General features: G+C 32.9%; 3 protein-coding genes across 4 annotated transcripts; 1 reads left to right on the forward strand and 2 right to left on the reverse strand.

Moving 5' to 3' along the window:
- Positions 1–625: 625 nt before the first annotated feature.
- On the reverse strand, positions 626–11,207 carry LOC126780947 (mitochondrial uncoupling protein Bmcp). The gene is made up of 7 exons (XM_050505653.1): positions 10,899–11,207; positions 10,642–10,789; positions 8,540–8,744; positions 5,679–5,936; positions 5,280–5,369; positions 4,658–4,860; positions 626–4,204 (listed from the first exon to the last, which is right to left on the reverse strand). Exons 1-6 carry the CDS (start codon positions 10,960–10,962, stop codon positions 4,741–4,743), a joined length of 885 nt encoding a protein of 294 aa, XP_050361610.1. The 5' UTR covers positions 10,963–11,207; the 3' UTR covers positions 626–4,204; positions 4,658–4,740.
- A 352-nt stretch (positions 11,208–11,559) lies between these two features.
- Positions 11,560–15,121, forward strand: LOC126780957 (uncharacterized). Its single transcript, XM_050505665.1, has 3 exons — positions 11,560–12,156; positions 12,242–12,502; positions 12,703–15,121. Exons 1-3 carry the CDS (start codon positions 12,034–12,036, stop codon positions 12,787–12,789), a joined length of 471 nt encoding a protein of 156 aa, XP_050361622.1. The 5' UTR covers positions 11,560–12,033; the 3' UTR covers positions 12,790–15,121.
- LOC126780952 (CKLF-like MARVEL transmembrane domain-containing protein 4) lies at positions 15,117–21,892 on the reverse strand. 2 transcript variants are annotated; one of them, XM_050505659.1, is made up of 5 exons: positions 21,681–21,892; positions 21,507–21,603; positions 21,058–21,189; positions 19,807–20,073; positions 15,117–17,554 (listed from the first exon to the last, which is right to left on the reverse strand). In XM_050505659.1, exons 3-5 carry the CDS (start codon positions 21,181–21,183, stop codon positions 17,414–17,416), a joined length of 534 nt encoding a protein of 177 aa, XP_050361616.1. In that variant the 5' UTR covers positions 21,184–21,189; positions 21,507–21,603; positions 21,681–21,892; the 3' UTR covers positions 15,117–17,413. The 2 variants fall into 2 exon arrangements, with proteins under 2 accessions (XP_050361616.1, XP_050361615.1); XM_050505658.1 differs by having other exon boundaries at positions 21,507–21,892.
- Positions 21,893–21,952: the final 60 nt, after the last annotated feature.

A 21,952-nucleotide genomic window follows, 5' to 3' on the forward strand; every position in this document is an offset into this window, starting at 1 on the left:
TTTAAGCTGTAACATAGGCGTAAAACGTTTCTTCTCTGACAATTAACTATTACTAGAATATTTTAAAGGTGCACCGAGAACCAATATATCTTATTCCAATCAAATCGAATCAAAAGTAGTCAAACCTTAGATTTACATATTCCGAGCAATTTGCTTAGAACTGCTATTTTATGCACTACAAACTGTTGTTGTTTCATATCTTTATCTTTACTTATTACTTCCAAAATGCCCATAATAACATCACCAACATTCAAAACGGCATTTTTTCGAATCCATAATGAATATCATAGATTATTCAAGATGTCGACCAATGATATCGCGCCAATTCAACCACAAATCTGTTTATTTACCTTATTGTGGTGGGAATAGACTATACACACTGGGGACACCCAACTATTGTGTTGACATAACATTAATTCTCACCTAATTTCCGGCATACACGTAACAGTTGTCTCTGAAAGCAACCATCACTTTTTTTGTATGTATTAGCGTTACATCTTTGATTAAATGTACGGTTGAATAGCAATAGGTAGGTTACGTCTCTACGTATACGATGCCATACAGTTATTAGGTAAGCTAACAGCTAAAGATAACCAGTTAAAAACAATAAATAAAACAAAATATATCAACACCAGAATAATATTTATTCGATTATAAATTTAGCTAAATTTGTACCTACACATATTTACAGTCACAGCGTGTTTTCAACACATACTTATACTATGTAGCACGGAGTTTTCTATATTACCTTAATTATAGACAATTATTTGAGGGTATTTTATGAAAACATTTTCTATCGAGTAATATATTATAAAAGAATATTTGGCCTTTGGATCTACTTATACATATAAAAATAAAGTCAGATGAGAAGCAAGAAATATTCCAAAATACGGAATATTTTAACTCAAATTCGCTGTTCTACTGGATAAGGGACGCGCCATTTCTAAAACACCACAAATAGAAAAAAAACCGTAAAACCGATCTCAGAGAATACATTTATTTATGTTAAATACAAGTTGGCAGATTACTAAGCGAACGTTATTTAACAAGGATTATTATATACATTAGGAAAAAAATGACATTTTTGATTTAAATGTAAAATCTTCTAGTAAAAAACATCTAGAAGAAGTATTACTGAGTAACTCAGTATTTAAGAGCTAAATTATCATACAGTCCGTTTTATTCAATAAAAACATTTTTTTTTTGTTTACATTTTGTTCAAATTGAATTAATATGGACAGTGCGTAAATGCATATTAATCAATGATATACAAGTATAGCAATTAACAAATTCCACAAAATAATTACTTCCGATATTGAAATTAATGAAATGCAAGCCGTATTTTCTTCTGTTAAATACTTAAGTAATATTAAACCTAATGTTATATTACCCTTACTAACTGCTGTGTGGATAGGACCTTTCGAAATGGAACCCAACATGACATCAACTGACGCGTTTAAGTACCATTCGCTAAACCATTGGGATTTTTTTATCTATATTAATTTATGTACTATAAATCATTGCGAGACGATATAAGAAGCGTTATTTGGGAAGTGCTTACGAGCGTAGACTGGTGTACCGTTTTAAAATGTGTTTTATGAGTGGAGTCAAATATTGAGATGAAATTGAGATATAAATGTTTGTTAATGATTTTAATTGTGGTACTAAGAGCATAAAGTATACATTGCTATTGACACGTACATGTTTGTTAAAACTTTATACATTTTTTTGTTATGTATACCTTGTTCTCATTTCAACCATTATTCGTTTAATATATCTTGTTTTATATTTGATTAAATTTAGTATAGTAGTGGTATAGTAACAGCCTATGAATGTCCCACTGCTGAGCTAAGGCTTCCTTTCCTTTTTGAGAAGAAGGTTTGGAGCTTATTCCAACACGCTGCTCAATGCGGGTTGGTGGAATACACATGTGGCAGATTTCAGTGAAATTAGACACATGCAGGTGTCCTCATGATGTGTTTCTTAACCGTCAAGCACGAGATGAATTATAAATACAAATTGAGCACATGAAAATTTAGTGGTGCTTGCCCGGGTTTGAACCTACGATCATTAAATTTACCATATTGTTTTTCTGACACTACTTGTAATTCCTAACGTCACACAGTTTCAAAAGGTCTTATCTTTCCAACATTTCGAGCCAATAATATTAATTATAGAAGAATTTGTTACGAATACATTTCGAATTCAAATATTTGTGCTACTTCTTCTATTTTCCCCCGTTATACCTTACCAAGGGGTCCCAGAAATACAGATAACACCTAACAGTAGTCACTCAATAAACTACATTATGTAAAAGCAAAAAATTGTAAAAAAAGAATGCATATATTTTTTATTAAATGCCAGTCACAAACGGTTCATTTGGCAATTTTTTTCTATTAGTAGTATTATATTTGTTATTTGAATTTTAAAAGCAGATATAGTTATAATAATATCGATTTACTTTTAAGAAAAACTTTAAACATTTTTTTTTTCAATTTAATTTCGTTGCTTTTTTTATAAGTCTAAATATTTTTTACAAATACAATATGGAATCAGATATACGACTTTGATTGAGTTCAAAGAAATCGCAAGGATGACGAAATCGATCGGAAGACCTGCTTTCTTGATGAAAATCTCTGCCTTACATTAATAGGAAACACTGTCTAAATGCACTTGGTGCCTTAATCTCGTAAGCATGATATGTTCCACAGTTATCCTTAACTTACTCTAATTAAACAAAGTTTTAATACAATCATAAAGGTATGTCAAAAGTTAATTAATCATTAAAAAATAAATAACGAATTAAAAGATTATTTATGAAAACAAATCAAATTGAAAATGAAATTGAATCGACAAAAATCGGGAAACCTCAATTTTCCAGAATGAAGAGGAGTCAGTCAGCCGGTTAGTTTCTGTTAATTGAACACTGATTACTTACATCTATAACTGTCAAAGCTTTCGTCAAGAGACCAAGGGATTGCTCGTCACTGGAGTTAAACCGATGCTATAAAAGTTTTCTTCTAGTAAAATACTATTCTATAAAACGATTATTATAACAAATATTCCCTATATTGTACTTCGATATAATTAAAAATATAGTGATTTTAACTTTGACAGTACGGAAAAAATTCATTAGTCTAATGAATTTTAGCATTAGTCTAAAAAATTTTTTCCGTAATAGCATCGGTTCAACTCCAGTGACGAGCAATCCCTAATTCTGGCTTTGAATTTAAAACGATTTATTTCCCCATGGAAATTTGTGATTTGTTGTGACGGTGATTTGTCCATACAAATCACGATTATTGACAAAAAAAAATATCGTATACCAAAAGTATTTCCATAAAAAAACCTTAAACTTAAAATTACCCATTATTCTCCAAAAATATTCCAATTAGTCTGCCGTAAAAGATAAGGCGGCAGACTTGGTTTCGTGGACATTTATAGTTTATCATGGCAGAACGCGTAAATTAAAACTCTGAAAGATTGTTTAAGTCTGCTAAAACTCCTTGTATCGTCATATATAACTAAAACAATTATTATAATAATTTTAACATCCAAATTATTCTATCTCAGCACCGAGAAGCTTCAGAGGCGTGCATGATGGAAAAACGGAAGTTGTTAAATTAGTAGGAAGAGATTTCGTAACATATCATTCGGTCAATCTGTCAGTCAGTTGCTAAAGTCAGGCAGTCACTCGAGTCAGTCAGCAAAAAATATTTGGCTTCACATATAAACACCGTACACATTGTCTAATAAGCACTATTTATAATTAATATTTATACTTATTAAAATTAAAAAATGAAACCCTTCATTACTTTTTTTATAGATCGTTCACACGCAACGATGTAACAACGAGCGTACCGAGTGAGACATGCGGTATGTCGCGTAAAATATGAGACAAAAAACGAAGCAAAAGTAAAACTTTTGCAAAAGTAAAACTCGTGTATTTTTTTAAACGTTATAATTATTATAATCAAAGTCGCGTTATTATTCAATAACTACTATATAAGTAGCACATACCAGGTTGGAAGACGATAGCGTGTAAGCGATCTATTACAACCAAGTCGAGATACTAATTGAGATTTATACATTTACTAATTAGACACTATCAAAGGCCTAATTCCGCTACATGCTATATAAAGCATCAGATAACATAAATATTAGAATTCAGCTACAAAAGAACTAACCGTCATCATATTTACATCTGAAACAAAAACATCGTTAAGTACAATTTCGACGAGTCCGTAAACACGGAGATCTTATAATTTTACTCTATATATTTAAATAAATGTGAACTTTACTTAATGTTATATTAAAGTGTATACTATTTGTAGTGTTTATAAAAATATTTAGGGCTAATCAGATCATTATATATAATAATGGATTTAAAACAAAAAATTATATTTTAAATAATCTTGTGGATGTCACTGAAGAAAATTTTAGTAGTCAAATTATTATTAAATATTTGCAAAGCAGTTGATTTTGGTTTATTTAAAGTTATTTGTTGAAGAATGAGCCTTCGTTTTTCTTTCGTACAAAAGCTGACATCATAAAGGGTGGAGGAACGCTTATGTAAATGAACCCATTACTTAATATATAATAATAATCATTTAAAAGTCAATTTCAATGTGCAGATAATACTATCACCAAGACCCACCTTATGTACAGTATGTGCGCCCGGACAGCCTCAGCCGATACTGCACCCTACATCACGAGCATTACGGCGAATTCAGTGCGAGCTCAGTACAGTCGCTTGAGCTGCTCGTAGCTGATGAAGAATATGATGTTCCACGGACCCATCCGCAACCACGTGGGCACGAATCCCTTATACAGGGCCAGGAAACCTTCGTTGCGAACCGTCTACGAAATTAAAAAAGGCACAACATTTTTAATTTTCGATATCGACATAAATTCCATTCCTCAGCCTGTAAATGTCCTGCTGTTGGGCAACAATCCTTCTAAAATTAAGGTTTGGTACCAAATCGATCACGCGGCACGTCAATATTTTATCAGACACGTGCAAGTTTCCTTACGACGTTCTCCTTCCTTGTAATTGCAAAACACAAGTTATAATAGAGGAAAGTGTTTACAGATCACGTGTTATAATAGCTAAGCCGTCGACGCAGAAATACCACTGAATTTATGAAAAATAACATTCCAAAAATTTTCCATTATAAATGAGATAAATAAATTGACGCTTTATTATTACGTTATCTTTATTATTAAGTTATCTAAGCGGTCTTAAAGATATGAAGATTACGGCTAAAGCAATATCTCACTTGTACGAAGCAGTCTATCGTTCCCTTATATATCCTGACGCCCGAATCGACGACGTTGTTTTTCATCTTTCTTTGGTTCATCAGTCGCGTCTGCAAATAGAAACATTTAATTTAGTTTTTAAATATCCGGGGGTCTCGGAGAGCAGAGGTAAGAAAATTTTCAGAATGCATCCTTCGACATCACCTCACCCACCGGTATGGCGCCGGAAACCAATCTATCGGGAATTTATAAGGAGGACTGGCGTCAATCGAGCGGTTGGCCGTAAAAGTGTGCCAATTTTTTTATGATGCAGAGATTATTGATTACTAGGTACCGATGCTACCCTGAACGAATGAGATAAGATTAAGCAAACGACGACAACGGGGGACACGGCACGGAGGGAACGGCCGGGGACTGACCCGAACGACGTCGAGCGGCGTGCTGGCCACGGCGCTGCCGAGGCTGGCGAGCAGGCTGGACAGCAGGTGGTTGAGCGGCGCGTCGCCCAGCGCGGGCGTGAGGCGGCGCTTGCACGCGTCGTAGGCGGGCAGCTCCACGCCCGCGATGAGCGCCGCGCGCTGCGACGTGGCGCCCACGCCGCGCCACAGCCCGCGCGCGCCCTCCACGCGGTACATCTCCGCGAAGCAGCGCACCAGGTTGCGCTTCTCGTCGCCCACCTGCGGCCGGGAACGAGCGCTCGAGGTTACTTGGCGAGAGTTTCGCACCTATCCTATTTATTTTTCTTGCAAATTCTTTCAAAAACATCGACTAGGAGGCTGTATACGGGTAGCTAATCCCATTAATCCTAACTTTATTCTCGGAGATAAAATAAAACTTATCAATCAGAGTCGTCGCCGTGATAACATTAGATAGCGCCATTCCATTGAGCTGGACACAAATTTATCTTTACTCGTGGACGTATTTATTCAAAACAATAAGACAGCCGTGTTTACTGTTCATGTAAAATATATTAGATTATATAGATAGTCACTTATAAAAAATATTATCTACTTCTACTTGCGTCATATGAACACCATTACACTTTAATCAGACTATTAAAATATTACATATCGAGGGAAATTAAAAGTAATTAAAAAAAAACCTGTTATTATATCTAATGTATTATTAGATGAGTTAAATTATACTTAAGTATTTCAACTACACGAGACAGAGTATTAAAAAGTTCTAGACTGCGCTAAATAAACAGAAATGCGCAGCGTCCTTCTAAATATTACATGTTAGAAACATGACTGGTGGTAGAGCTTTGTGCAAGCTCGTCTGGGTAGGTACCACTCACTCATCAGATATTCTACCGCAAAACAGCAGTACTTGGTATTGTTGTGTTCCGGTTTGAAGGGTGAGTGAGCCAGTGTAATTACAGGCACAAGGGACATAACATCTTAGTTCCCAAGGTTGGTGGCGCATTGGTGATGTAAGCGATGGTTAACATTTCTTACAATGCCAATGTCTAAGGGCGTTTGGTGACCACTTGGCATCAGGTGGCCCATATGCTCGTCCGCCTTCCTATTCTATAAAAAAAAAAAAAATGTAAAATTTTATGTATGTATATGTATGTCTGTTGGCAAACACACATTAACTAGTTTATGACTAATATTTACGTAATGAAGTTATCTTACAGTGTATGTACATATGACGTCATTTAATTATTGTATATACATTATGTGCCGACGTTATAACGTATATTAGCTGGCTTTTCATGAGAATAGTCTTGACTGCCTCGTTGGTCTAGTGGCTAGATATAAAGCCAGATCCCGAGGTCTTGGGTTCGATCTCCACATCGGGTAAAGGAAGTAGGAAGTGTGTACACTCCCGTGTCTCGGGAGGCACGTGAAGCCGATGATCCTGCGCCTGAACTCTTTCCGGTCGTGTCGGATTACCGTCCCCTCGGATTTTGAGTGAGAAAATAGAAATTGCACCTGTATTAGCGCACACACTTATTCACTATAATATGCCCTGCGCAGTTGGAAAACTCTCTAGAGAGTGGCCAAAATCTGTCAGTAGAGCATCAAGAAAATAGATAAACATCTACGTATTGCTGAACAAATTCAATTCAACGACTAAGCGAAATGATACACAGCCGTACTGCAGAAATTAATTTTCAACCTATAATCAGAGATTTATCTCAGACCTTCGATATTTAACAATGACTGAATGAATGAACGATTTGTTTGCATAAAAGATTGGGTACAAAATTTTAAGTACAATGTTTAACCTATATTAGGGCGGGCAAATATTGATAACAAACAATTTAAAAAGAAAGAATAAAAAATAATAAGAATAGGGCAAAGCGTAATAATAAGGTATAAGTATTAATCAGAACCATTAATTGATAATTATCAACAATCGATTGATCGACCTTCAATCTGCATTCCAATAAACTTCAAGCGTCATAGCGCAATGGTTTACGGATCGCCTAGCGATGTAAATGTCACAAGTTTGATCTGGACCGGACCCCTTCAGTTGTTGTCGAATTAAAGGGAATATTAGTAATTCCTTAAAAACGGGCAATGTTGGTACTATTTTTATTTTAAAAGATTCTTTATTTATAAATTAATAATAATTAAAAAAGTTAATTAAAATCGTCGTCAAAAAAATTAGATAAACGTCAACTCTGTACAATCTCTTGACGAACATATTACGCTCTAATTGTTTTCTTATTTTTAAACTGGTAATTAGATATTAAATTCGTCTGCCGGCTTGCATTTTCGGTGTCATTGAATAAGGTCAAGCAGATTATAGAAACTGTAGAACTTATGCGAATTTTAATTTCTTTTGCCAAGAAATGTTTCCAATTCCAAACCAACCTTTATTTGTTAATGCATATATTACATTCTTTTTATATCTACGTACAAAAAGACTGTCTTAAAGTCTACACGAAGGAAATAAATATATTTTACATCATAACAATTACCTGTCCAATATACATATATAATTATATATGTAACTGCCGTCGCACCAAACAACGAGGGCGGACTAAGACCACACGCGATCTTGGGGTTTTTCGTTAACCATAAACTTGTCATGGTTACAAACATTTATATTTATCTATGTACATATATAATCGTAATACCATGACGGATCAGCAATTCTTGAATTGTTCATTGACACGTATATTTACCAATTTCATGACTATTCGAATCCAATTATCTCTCTGTTCCAAAGAAATATTTATCTCTTTATTTCTATTTATATGTTAAATCAATGAAATAATTTCAACGTTCTTTGTTCTACGACTGTGGTGTGTTTGTGGTGCCCTTACCTGCATCCGCACTTTCAACACATCCGTGGGGTTGGCGATGGCACTGGACAGTCCGCCCGCGAAGGCCGCGCAGAACGTGTTGGTGGGGAGGTGCTCCTTGGAGCCGCCGTCCGCGCGCCGCGCCGCCAGCGCCTTCTTCAGCGAGTAGTACGTACCGAACTTTATGGTGCCGTACGTGGCTTGACGGAGCACGGCCGGCCAGATGCTGGTTAACAGATAATATATACCCGTCATTCAACACTGATGGCGCTGCTAAACATGCGATTCTAAAGAAACATTTTCCTTGCGCTTGTCATCACTTGGGTCTCCCATTCTATTTTTCTTTTTAACTCCATTAAGAATATTAGTTGTAACTTGATTGTGTTTGCACCTTTTTACAAATGTATATTAAACTAATATATTTGTGTTAATAATATATGTATGTATCTATATGTAATAAAATAAAGAACGAGTTAACATAAGGATTGGCAAAATATTGTATTAGCTTTACTTGTCATGAATAAAGCATCATTTTCAGTGGTCAACGTTTAGAATTTTACAGAGCTTTATTTACACAATTAATTAATATTATATCTTCTAAAGCTTCTTGTATTCATATTTCTGAGTAAGGCTGTTAACATATGGCTCCAACAGAAACGAATATACCTATAAGCCGAGAAAGCCTGGCTAAAGCGGCGAAACTTAGGGGACATCAAAACTTGGTGAGACATCCTCATTGGAGCCACACATCAAAGTTTAATATCTCCAAAATTTGTTCATAGCACTTCGCAAAAATATCCATCGACAGCCAAGATACTTGGGGACCACTGAAACAGCTTAAAAATTTGAAAAAAAATTGGTATCACTATCCGTGCTATCATGATTCAAGGCAAAGGAAACATGTAACTATGATGTGCTTCTTTATGGCAACACTTGTGTAAACAGGTACATATACAAAAAGATACTAAATAATTTAGATTAAGCATATCTCTTATATATATTTATTTGTAGTAGGCTAGACATATTGAAATTAAATGTAGGTATACTAAGTTATTTTTTATCATTACATTTTATGAATTCACTAATTAGGTACGAGGGAGAAATGCAATAATTCAGACCCAGCGGCTATTGCAAATGGCGTTTTTAAATAACATCATCAATTTTTAAGATACTTTATAGTTGGTATAACAAATGATTATACCATCATATACTTTGGGAATATTGTAAACAAACTTTCCTGCCGAGTTTTTTTTTGCTAGTTTGTCTCAGGTCTAAATACAGATGTATTTCTTTCCAAACCGGTGATAGACTTGTAGGTATTAATGGTTGTTACAAAAACCTTTTGAAGAACAATCATTGTGAAATCATTTAGCTTACCATAATAAAATAGAATAATCATTTTATCTCATTTGTAATTTAGTTGTTTTTAATTAAATACCTCATTTCATATATAAAATATATATAAAAAAGCAGTCATTGTAATTAATAAGGAACAATAAAAACACATAAATTATATTGTAAATAAAAGATATTTACATTAACAACAATTTAATTGCTTTTTATTGTTCAATTGATTGTGATATGGAAAAACATCTTAAGCTGATGAAATGTAGAGATAAGCCTAGTCAACTAAACAGAATAACATAATAAACAATTATATATTCATTTTACAAGTTACATCACCATAATTAGTGTATAAATATTTATGTATACAAATGTTTGTCTCAAGCGGAGATGGCCCAGTGGTAAGAACGCGTGAATCTTAACCGATGATCGTGGGTTCAAACCCGGGCAAGCACCACTGAATTTTCATGTGCTTAATTTGTGATTATAATTCATCTTGTGCTTTACATGTCTAATTTCACTGAAATTCTGCCACATGTGTAATCCACCAACCCGCATTGGAGCAGCGTGGTGGACTAAGCTCCAAACTTTCTCCTCAAAAAGTGGAGAGGAGGCCTTTAGCCCAGCAGTGGGACATTCACAGGCTGTTACGGATTACGGTATACAAATGAATGTATCCAGCACTAGTTTCTATAGATTTATATATTCGATTCTATAGGATAATGTGTAGGATTTTCAAATATTGACAAGCAATTTAATGATGTATGTGATCGTCTTACCCACAATACAATGCCTTTATGCCCTCCTGCTGTGAAGTTTTCACAAAACAGTCCACCATGCCAGTGTAACGTAGCTCCACATGCCGAGGGTCTATCTTCTGACCCTGGATTTGCAGGCGAGTTTTTGTTGTGTCAATGGGAAATGTACCTGATACCAAGAAGAACTTCAATGACCAAAGAGTAATACAGGAAGACTTATTAAGCTATAATTATAGACTGCAACCATAAAGTATTAGAGGTTAGAAATAGGGACTAACCGAACTCGGCGACGATAGACGCGAGGCCGCCATAAATAAAAGGTCTCCAGTCTCTATCTCCCATTACATGCAAAATATAACTTGCAGCTTAAATACAATTATAAGAAGTACAATTTATGAGAACCGGCGTAAAGAACCTGTGAATTATCCACTTATTTAAAAGTACGAAAATTGTTGTATGAATTTCAAATAATGACAATTTTATCAAAATTACACGAAACGCGTCACACGATTGCCGTATGTTTATTTTTATTAGAATTCTCTATTATCCTGCTTAGCTCTTTCTACCGAAGACTTTAAATGTCATATGCTGTCATTTTTTTTCTTTATTGCTTTATATTAGTAATAACTCAAAGGTAAAACATTGTGCAGCCACATTTTCAGAGAAAAAGGAAGATAATGAAAAAAAGACTTTTCAGAACTAATAAATTCGGTTTAATCGATAGAATACTATAATAAAAAATTAAGTATGAGAAATTTTAATAAATTTCATACTATAAATTATGTAGATATTAACGATACATTAAAATTATTATTTTTTCCCTTTTTTTAAGATGATATAGATTGTAGAGTACAAACAAACATTGCAATTACCATGATACTAATTCTATGCGAGCTTCGAACGTAATCAAAATTACTGAAACCATCCAGTATCTTACTGTAGGGGTTGCGATAGCTGGCGCAACGATGTGTCGCAACCATGTGAAGGAAGCTTGAAATAATCTGTTGCGCCTAAACGCACAGCACAGAGTAAAATTGATGGCATTAAAATATTATTATGATTATGTATCGCTTGACATAAAAAAATCAAAAAACTTACGTTTAAAGTTGTAGATAATAAAATTAGCTCTAGATAATTTTCTGTAGATACGAATACGCAGGAAAAGAATAAGGAAAATACCTTTGAATATTTGTTAAGTTGCTTATAATTTTATGCCACAATTTTAAAAGGGGTTTTCGTTTCGCAACACTTGCAAATTGTTTTAAATCAACCAATTAATGTGCTTTATCTATCTGATATATTGATACAAATTGATTTAAGCTAGTTATTAAGAGTAGTAAATCACTAATTGCATTTGCATTTTTGTAAAACTTTCAACCTCAACGTACCTGTTTCATAATATAAAAATCTACAATGTTTGATCACTTTGCTCATGGCACACCAGTTGCCGCTGAACCTCCGCCTCCTCAAAAAGTTTTAAGATTTGATAAGGGTTATTGGAAGACAATGCCCGGCATCTTGAAAATAGTAGAACTGGTATGTACAATATCTCAGAGATACTAACTCAATATTGTTTATTTATCATAAACACTTTTTCAGAATATAATTTTTTTATTTTAAGGTATCCAATATCGTTGGTTTTATTTGCATAAAGATATCCTGGGCATGGCTTTCAGCTATCTTTTACAATATATTATATTGGGTGGGAAATATCATAACGGCATTCCTATTTCTTATGTATACATTTCACTTTGTGGAGAAGTATGACCGCTGGCCTTGGCACAAGTTGGAGTTTTTCTTTTGTTCAGCGATGTCATTGTCGTACATTGGTACATCTATATTTGCAATGACACTTGGAGAAAGTGTGGGGTATGCTGTTGGGGTAAGTTACCAATTTTTTTAGTCCCATTAATATAAATATTGATACCTTAATTATGACCGAAGATGTTTCTTGTACCAAATTGGGTTTGCACAGAGCCTTATAAATTAAGTTATATATATCAATTAAATATACTATTAATAAAATTGTTAATAGAAATAATTTTTTTTACGATTATACTGACAATTATCATTTGTTTACAGTTCTTTGGCTTATGGGCAATTATAGCATATGGCTTAGATGCATATTTAAAATACAAGGGATGGAAAAGGGGATTGCCACCACAATGACAAAATCTCAACACTAAAATGTTTGGTAAACTTTTATAGTTTATAAGATTACATCATTAGCCTGCAGTGAAAACTGATTGTAGGGATTAAATTGCAGTTAATAATTTATTTTATAGAAGAAACTTCCAAAGTAATTGTTAGTGAAACAGTTGTCAAGAGACAATTCTTACAATATGGATTATTTGTAAATGCTAACCAAGTGAAATTGGGTATTAAAAGCTCAAATTAATTAATGCTTTTGGAATTTTCACTGTAGGACAATGACTGAAAACATTGTACCTATAAATGTTAAGTGTTTTGATTTTTTTTATTAATTATTGTATAGACCAAGGTTGTGTATATAATGCACAATTTTTTTAAGATTTTAGAAACAAGACTACAATATATTGGCAATGGCACATTAGATGGCAACTATTGATCAAAATGTGTCCATTTTTAAAAATACATCTACATTGTATATTTTTATATAAATATTCAGAAGATTTAAGCTTCAAATATATATATTTTTTTATCAATACTTGAAATAAACTCATAAGTTTTGATTGAATAAATGATTTTATAATAAATTGCCAACGCACATATTGTATTTTGTTACTGTAAAGGAACAAAATATTTTTCTAAATACCATATAAAATGTTAGTCAATTCCTTCTGACACATATTTATCTTTAAACTAACCCACCTTTACATCTTGTTTTGAAATATTTCTTTAAAATAATATACTGAAGTTTGTTGCCTATCATTTATGTATTCTAGTGCTATAGTATATAGCAATTTGTGCCTTAACAATTATCTTGTCAATTAGTAATAAGAATAAATTGTTATATATAATTATTCAGGTTTTACTTACATTCAATATCAAGGATGGTCATTTATCTAGATGATTATGTTGCAGACATGTTGAACAAGCCGAATGGCCCAATGGTAAGAACGCGTGAATCTTAACCGATGATTGTGGGTTCAAACCCGGGCAAGCACCAAATGAATTTTCATGGGCTTTATTTGTGATTATAATTCATCTCGTGCTTTACGGTGAAGGAAAACATCGTGAGGAAACTTGCATGTGTCTAATTTCACTGAAATTCTGCCACATGTGTATTCCACCAACCCGCATTGGAGCAGCGTGGTGGAATAAGCTCCAAACGTTCTCCTCAAATAGGGAGAGGAGGCCTTTTTTTTTTTTTATAGAATAGGAAGGTGGACGAGCATATGGGCCACCTGATGGTAAGTGGTCACCAAACGCCCTTAGACATAGGCATTGTAAGAAATGTCAACCATCGCTTATAGCCAATGCGCCACCAACCTTGGGAACTAAGATTTTATGTCCCTTGTGCCTGTAATTACACTGGCTCACTCACCTTCCAAACCGGAACACAACAATATCAAGTATTGCTGTTTTGCGGTAGAATATCTGATGAGTGGGTGGTACCTACCCAGACGAGCTTGCGCAAAGCCCTACCACCAGTACTACCACTACTACCACTTTAGCCCAGCAGTGGGACATTCACAGGCTGTTACGGATGTTGAATAATTCGATAAAATAAGCGAAATCAGAATAATTACAAATAATACAAACACTGTTTCATTTAGTACTAAGAATAGACCATTTTAAGATTACTATTAAACGTCTGTCTTTTACAAATTAGTATTTTTGATGGAACTTTATTCAAGTATTGGATTATGTAATACTTTTTTGTATGAATAAATTATATATAATATCTTATAATGTATATGTAGATGACCAATACATAGTATATATTGGTCTCTGGTCGGTAACTTACTATGGTGACTGTATTTTCTATAGACTTGAAGGAATAATTTATACTTAATATTATATGCATCTATTTATTTTAAAATAAGGTATATTCCATAATTAGATTTAATATTTTAAATGTTTAGGTTAAATATTGTCATTTCTAATTTTTTTATTGTAAAATAATTGTACCAAAACAATAACGGTAAAGAAATAATCTTATAATAATTTAAAAGTGTTTGATATATCCATGACGTGCATTAGTTACACTGCACAGAGGGGAGGGGGTTATTATTCATGTTGGGTGTAGTGACACCTCAAACACTTTCTATCGAGAAAAATGTATCCCGTGTATAGTTCACGCCGATTTGCTTACTATGATTATAAAATCATGTTATCTGTTATAGCATAGTATATATGTTGCTTTAATGACATATTGACTTATTGCAGCGACTAATTGTGGACCATATGGTATGTATGACATATATAAGTTTTCATATTTTAAACTAAATATGGTAAACTTAAGTGTTTCTTAATTAATATAAATAATTGTTAACATTTAATAAAACATCAACAAAATTACAAATAGTTTTATTTAACAAATTTATAAATAACTACCTAAAAATTTGGCATGTTGCACAGGCCTAGATGAGTTTTGTGATATTCATTTTGTATAAATTGCTTATAAGCATCAAATCTTATTTAATTCTTTACAAACTTCTTTATAATATTATTTTTTTTATTATATGATCAATCTTAGTAAGGATATTTAAAGCCTCAAGCTTCGAATCATTATTTATAAGAATTATACATAAGACATTGCATTTAAAATATTAAGCGTAATTATAAAAATATATTGAACATTTGACACAAGCATGAGCAAGTGATGCGGAGGACGGAGATAAATCTTAAATAGGTAATTACATTTATTTATATAATAATAAATTTATCTGCAAATATATGTGTAAAAAAATGCCTATAATATACTTGTTAATTATGTTAACAAGCCCAAAGTTTAGCGTTAAACACTTACAGCCATACTTATAATGACTCTTTAACGGCTGTGTAATACTTAACTCTTTCTGTCATCATTGATTTGACATTAGAAAGAAAAACACAGCATTAATTATTTAAACATTCTCCACAACATTTATAAATAAGGCCGTTTAACTTATAAGCATATAATTAAGTACATTATGTGCAAACACTGCAAACTGCATTACCTGGTCAATCAGAACTTCTGGCAAACCCTAATATCATGTGCAATAAACATTCTCTAAACCTAAGTAAAGATATAGAGACCATAAAGAGTGCATAGTGATTCATGTTAATCATTATTTTGAGTGCAAATATAACAAAGAATGGGTGGGTTTAAATACATATTAAGTTATTAATCCTTAAGACTAATCTTTGCTTCTCATAGTGTATAAAATTAATACTTTTTTACCTCAGTTTATATAAAGGGTTGTAATTTTAGTAAGGTATTGCTATTATTTAAATATATATGTAAGATTTCAGTTTAATTCAATGACATTTGTGATTTAATTTTAACACCATTATTAAATAATGTCTCATGACATGATTTTATTAATTGCTTTATGGTACTTTTGGGAGTATAAACACATAATATACTGTCTTTGAAGGTATCCTGCGTTCAAAGACAATATACATTTGTAACTATAAAAATAATATTATTTACACACATCATTTAAAAAATCTAGCTTATTACATAAAACGTTCTCATTCAGACAGCATTTTATTCTAATTTTGGTGAATAAAATTATATATCTTACTAGAAAGACTAGAAAAAAATATGTATTAGCAATCGTTTTTACTTTTTTCTCACTTATAAACGTTGATTAACGGGTGATTAGTTAATCAATGCTGTATCTTCTTCTCTCGAATGTCAAATCAATAATGAGAGAAAGAGAGAAGGCATTGTTTAACTAAACAGCCGCTAAGCAATAGTTATAAGTGAGGTTATAAATGGTTCACAAAGTATGAATATAAAAAATAGTAATCACAGATTAAATGCTGAAATTTATAAAGTATTTTGAAAGAAAAGTGAAGTTTCTTTTATATATAAGAAAATGAACAATTTTTGTTTTGACCATCAATTGGTGAAAAAACTTTTTGTAATCATTTCAAAATGTGTATAGATATTTATTTTCTGAATGGTTGCAAGCACTGAAATTGCCAATTACTTATTATCGTTTGAGTAAGCCTGCATGTGACGAATGAAAATCCACCACCCTACATTGGAGCAGTGTGGTGGAGTAAACTCCATACCTTCTCCTCAAAAAGGAGAGGAAACCTTAGCCCAGTAGTGGGACATTTACAGGCTGTATCTGTAATTTTTATTTTTACATATACAGAAAAACATCATACATACAATTGATTTCTACACTTTATGTATTTAAGTAAAAGTTAGTTAGAAAAAATTAAATAACAAATTGTTTGTATAAATAAAAAGTTCGAGAGAAATATGTACCTTTAAAGTGTAAAAACATACAAACTATAAAAATCTTAGTTAAATATAACTTACAATTCACACTTAAAACTACATTAATATAAAAATAAATAATTGCATTAAATGATGTAAAAAAAGTGTAATTTTACTTTTCAATACTTTGTTTCTATACTTTGAAATGGAGGGGGGCTTTACGACTTTACAAAAATGAATCGAAGTTGTCATTATATCTTAGAAATTACGGCGCCATTATTGTAATCATAGCACAGAGACGATTTTAAAGAGATGGTATTCATTTAAATAATTTTTAACAAAAATTATAATAATAACAATTTGACCTTAGCGTCAATTGCTAATTGTTTGAGCATCTGAGTAGTGACCGATCCGTGGTGACGTCACTCGTTAGGGCATCGCGGGCGGAGTGGTGACATGCGTCTGTTTGGTGACCACGAGGGATCCTTGTGCGAGCTCGCCCGCTTGAATGGCCCGACCTTTCAGAAACGCGTCGAAGCCGTACAGAACCATCGCCAGGTAACCGAAAAACTGAAAGTATAAAATAACAATGTTTAACTGGATATAAAGTTTTTTTTTAATTCAGTTTATGCGGGCAAGTGGTAAAACGTCACCTTCGCCCATAAACAATGTTTCGTCAGGTCTTTTGATTCACCCTCCTGAACTAGAGTCCACCAATAAAGATATTAGTATTCGGTAGAATGATTGATGATTGGGAGGATCAAATCAGGTCTGCAATACTTAAACGCAAAAGTACCTCTGTCTGTTTTATACCGAATACGATCTTTAAGAAATTTGACCTTAAGGTGATCTGAGATAGAGGCCCGGAAAAACAACGTTGCTTGGTCCGGGAAACAGCTAATTGGCTAGAGTAGCTACGTCAGGATACGTTTGGATTCGTTAATGATTAAGCCTTGAGTATTTGATTGATTGAGTAAGCCTTAATGTAAATTGTTTGAATTTTAATTTTTTTCTGAATACTAGTCGAGTCCAAATTGATGGACACAATAATTCCGATACCAAATACACGTGGCAGCCTAAAAACATATTTTTACTTAGTTTCTTCTTATAAAAATAAACTATTTTCCCATTTTAATTTCTCTCGAAAACAATCCCAAAATACCAACATTTTATACTTACGATCTGGCATCTGTATAGTAATCCCATAGCGTAAGCTTGTGTTAATATTAAAACTCCCATTTTATATATTATTTTTATTAAATATTAATAATTCATGTATTCATTAGGATCACTTAAAAAATACGAATCAGTATGCATTACTTTCACTTTTAAGCGTCCGTTGATTTATGACGGTCGTAATGTACGAGTGAAGCAATCACAACATTAATGACATCATTCTTAAAACGTTTTCGGTGCATTTTATAGAAATTCATAAAGATATATGAATAGCGTAGGCTGTGTCGATTTTTATTATCAAATAATTTCTTTAGCTTTTTTAGGCTTCAATGCAGCCAAGAATTATATAATTTTATTCTAACCGCTTCGTAATAGGGGTGGGTGCCTAAAATGTCCAAGTGTTTAGGGCCCTTGGACATGATTAACATGTCCGGACTTAGAGATCCAAGGTATTACCACTGTATTACCACTGAACAATTATCAATTTCTATTGTTGCACGTGAGTTCGAGATTGGGTAATATATTTGTTCGGGAGGAGGGCGTGCATGTAGATACGTATTGTGAATATGAACACGTATATATTTTTACGTTTATTTACGCAACCTATGTTTTAGTTTATTTTAATCTTTACATTTAGGTTTAGTAAAAATAAAATGTCTATTTCCAGCTTAACAAAGTTGACGAAGACGTGCGTATCAGTTGTAATGTTCTCAAGGTTTATGACGTCATATATAACTGTCATAGTTTTATTTATAGAATTTATTATTATTATACGAATAAATGATTTACGAATATGTTATATTATATAATGACGCACATCTTAAGCAGCATTGTATGAATAGCCCATTGTAACTTAAATTTGGCACAACGACGAGCCAAAACAATTTAATTCACAATCTTATCTATAGCGAATAAAAATGTGAACTTCATTTAAAACTAAATATTTTATTATTCATATAAGCGAGATACGACATTGACCCATACGCAATCAGCAAAACCGATTTCGGAAATTTATCATCCTCATATTCAGCCCACATTAATCCACTGCTGGACATAGGCCTCCTCACAGGCGCGCCAGTTCTTCCGGTCCTGTGCTAGTCGCATCCATTGAGCACCCGCCATCTTCCTAAAATCGTCTGACCATCTGGTCTGGGTGGTCGGAAATTTATACTAATATTATAAATGCAAATTCATTCTGTCTGCTAGGCCTTCGCGGCTTGAACAAGCTTGAACCCCAAGGAAGGACTTAGGCTATTTTTTTACCTAATACCTGACCCCTTAATCTAACAGGTAAGCGAACCTGCTGGCGATAACTAGTAAAATTGTATCTGATAGCATTGTAAGCCTGTATCTTAATATTGTACGGTTAAAATGCTATATAATATTCCAATGTAGTTTAATGAACTGCGAAACGCAGCTACTTTTATAATAATATTAGAAACTAAAACATTTTCGAAAACGCGCTCTATCTTCGGGTATATTGTTTTACTTATATCCAGTAAGGCATTACAATAAAACATCTGCGTTCATAGGCTGTCGTTTAATTTCAATGTAGGCACAGCTGGGCCAGCCTAAGCTGTGTGTGTGAGGATGATTTGCTTATAGAAAGTTGGTGTTGTTAATAAATAATATAATTATAAACTTACCCCAGCCGCAGAGTACGCAGCCGATCCGAACGCAACTACTATAGTAGACGCTATCAAATACATGAATGACAGTATGCCGCACGCGATCATCTCAACCTTCAGCCACATGAAGTTGTGGTATTTCTCGACCACGTGTAACAGGTACAGCGCTAGCAAGATACCGCTAACCCAGAGACCCATAAGCGCGACAACGTTGAAGTAAACGCCTCGTCCATTAGACCAGAACGCTGATGATTGTATGCAAATGAAGCCGAGAAGATCGAGGACCTGTGGCAAAAGTTAAAATGAGTTAATTAATTAAAACATAACTAATAAACATGTGTTACATTATGATTCACAACGGTCTTTATATTGTTTTGATGACGTCATGTATATAATGTATGTTTCTAATGAACTAATATACAATTTGAAACATTTCTATTCATAAAAAAGGAAATTATATAAAAGTCACATTTGCGTTCTAAGCAATACCATGCTTATATATACACAAAATAAACTCTGGCTCTTTGCGAGTAAAATTGAATAACTGACTTAACATAGGTAATAATGAATTAATTTAATGAGGATGACAATGTCCTCCTGAGCAATTTTGGCCTCGGCGGACAATCTCAGAAGAGATTATCCTACTGCACAGGACATATATTATAGTGCACAAGTAGCATAGTGCAAAGTGGCAAACCCAGATGCACTCTCTATTCCATTAGTCTCATAGTCCAGTGGGACTGCAATCCGACACGACCGGAACGAATTCAGATGCAGAAAGGTTTTACGTGCTTTCCGGGGCAGGGGAGTATAGACAACTTCAATTTCCAAACTCTGCCACTACTGAGAATTTTCGACAGACAAAAGACAAATAAATTTTTATCGGCCTGACCTGGGGTTTGAACCAAGACCAGCCGGATCTGCAGTATTATATCTAGCCAATGGATCAATGGGAAGTCACAAGCTTTTTTTTAATTGCCATTATTTTGAATAATAATCCGATTATATTCTAATTCAAGGCTAATCCCAAGCTATTTATTTTATTTAATGGTATTTATATGTAATAGTTTTTTAATAATTAACATTTATCATTATATTAGAAGGACCGTTAAATATTATATTAATTGTTATTTTTTCTTATGGTTATTAAATATATTAATTGAAACTGTCGGTAAAAAGTATATTTAATTTCCTAAGTGTATATAATTTTTTTTCAGGAACATATTATTATATGAAAGTAATATATTTTTATATGAAAGTAATACTTACAATAGCAGTAACTTTAAAAATTCCCGGAGTAGTCTTTATGTAACTCAAATCAAACCGTATATCAGTTCTGAATATAACATTTGTGGATCCCATACCCTGAGGTTGCTGGTTTTGAGGTGAAGTCATGTTTAACTACAGGAAAATATGATTCTTAATAAATGTTTTGATATTAATATTAAGTCAAGTCAATATCTATATTAAATATAGAATCCTTACTTATTGAGTGTCACTTGTAAATATTATCTTTTAGTTCTACCTCATTTAACTGGTCAAAATTGTAACTAAAACCTACTTTTCAATTTTTATAAATGTAATAACTTTACTAATTATTATAATGCTTCTTAATTAATTATTAACGATTTAAATAATTAAGTATATTACATTTTTATGTATACTTAGTAACATTATTGGAATATAAAGGTAGAGAGCTCAATAAATATTATACTCACAAGTATATTTTACGGATTTCGATTTAAAATACGCAGCAAGATAATAGATGGCAGATAACGAAGTAGTCACAGCCTCTCCTTGACACTATATTATGAACTAATATTGAAATGTGTTAAATGCATGTCTGACTCATATATTTAAATAGCTAGACATCATTTGTTTACGGTGTTTACCATTAACCAACGCGATGAATTAACCCATTACGCTTACCGCAGGTTTAACGCTTTTTAAATAAATAATCAAAAACAGCGTATTTGTATATTTAATAACAATACTTAAACAATTTTCAACTCTATGTATACATTTTTTTTTATAGTTCTAATCACAACTGAAGCACTGATTGTGCTGAACAATACTTTTCAACGAATCTCCTATTGTAATGAAAAACATCTTCATTGCATGAGAATTAAGTCAAATTCACTTTACAAGCTGTCAACTGTCAATG

Source organism: Nymphalis io, chromosome 3 (assembly GCF_905147045.1).
Source record: "Nymphalis io chromosome 3, ilAglIoxx1.1, whole genome shotgun sequence".
In the NCBI taxonomy this organism is placed as follows: domain Eukaryota; kingdom Metazoa; phylum Arthropoda; class Insecta; order Lepidoptera; family Nymphalidae; genus Nymphalis; species Nymphalis io.

Bases quoted from the DNA above. Each gene is read 5' to 3' on its own strand.
- LOC126780947 (XM_050505653.1), bottom strand. From the start codon at position 10,962: ATGGGAGATAGAGACTGGAGACCTTTTATTTATGGCGGCCTCGCGTCT. The intron at 8,745-10,641 runs GTAAGACGATCA...TCTGTTAACCAG, and splicing joins ATAAAGGCATTGTATTGTGG to CATCTGGCCGGCCGTGCTCC. The intron at 5,370-5,678 runs GTCAGTCCCCGG...TTCTATTTGCAG, and splicing joins CGCCGCTCGACGTCGTTCGG to ACGCGACTGATGAACCAAAG.
- LOC126780952 (XM_050505659.1), bottom strand. From the start codon at position 21,183: ATGACTTCACCTCAAAACCAGCAACCTCAGGGTATGGGATCCACAAAT. The intron at 20,074-21,057 runs GTAAGTATTACT...CTTTTGCCACAG, and splicing joins TTTTTAAAGTTACTGCTATT to GTCCTCGATCTTCTCGGCTT. The intron at 17,555-19,806 runs GTAAGTTTATAA...TTATACTTTCAG, and splicing joins CTGCGTACTCTGCGGCTGGG to TTTTTCGGTTACCTGGCGAT.
- LOC126780957 (XM_050505665.1), top strand. From the start codon at position 12,034: ATGTTTGATCACTTTGCTCATGGCACACCAGTTGCCGCTGAACCTCCG. The intron at 12,157-12,241 runs GTATGTACAATA...TTTTATTTTAAG, and splicing joins TCTTGAAAATAGTAGAACTG to GTATCCAATATCGTTGGTTT. The intron at 12,503-12,702 runs GTAAGTTACCAA...ATTTGTTTACAG, and splicing joins GTGTGGGGTATGCTGTTGGG to TTCTTTGGCTTATGGGCAAT.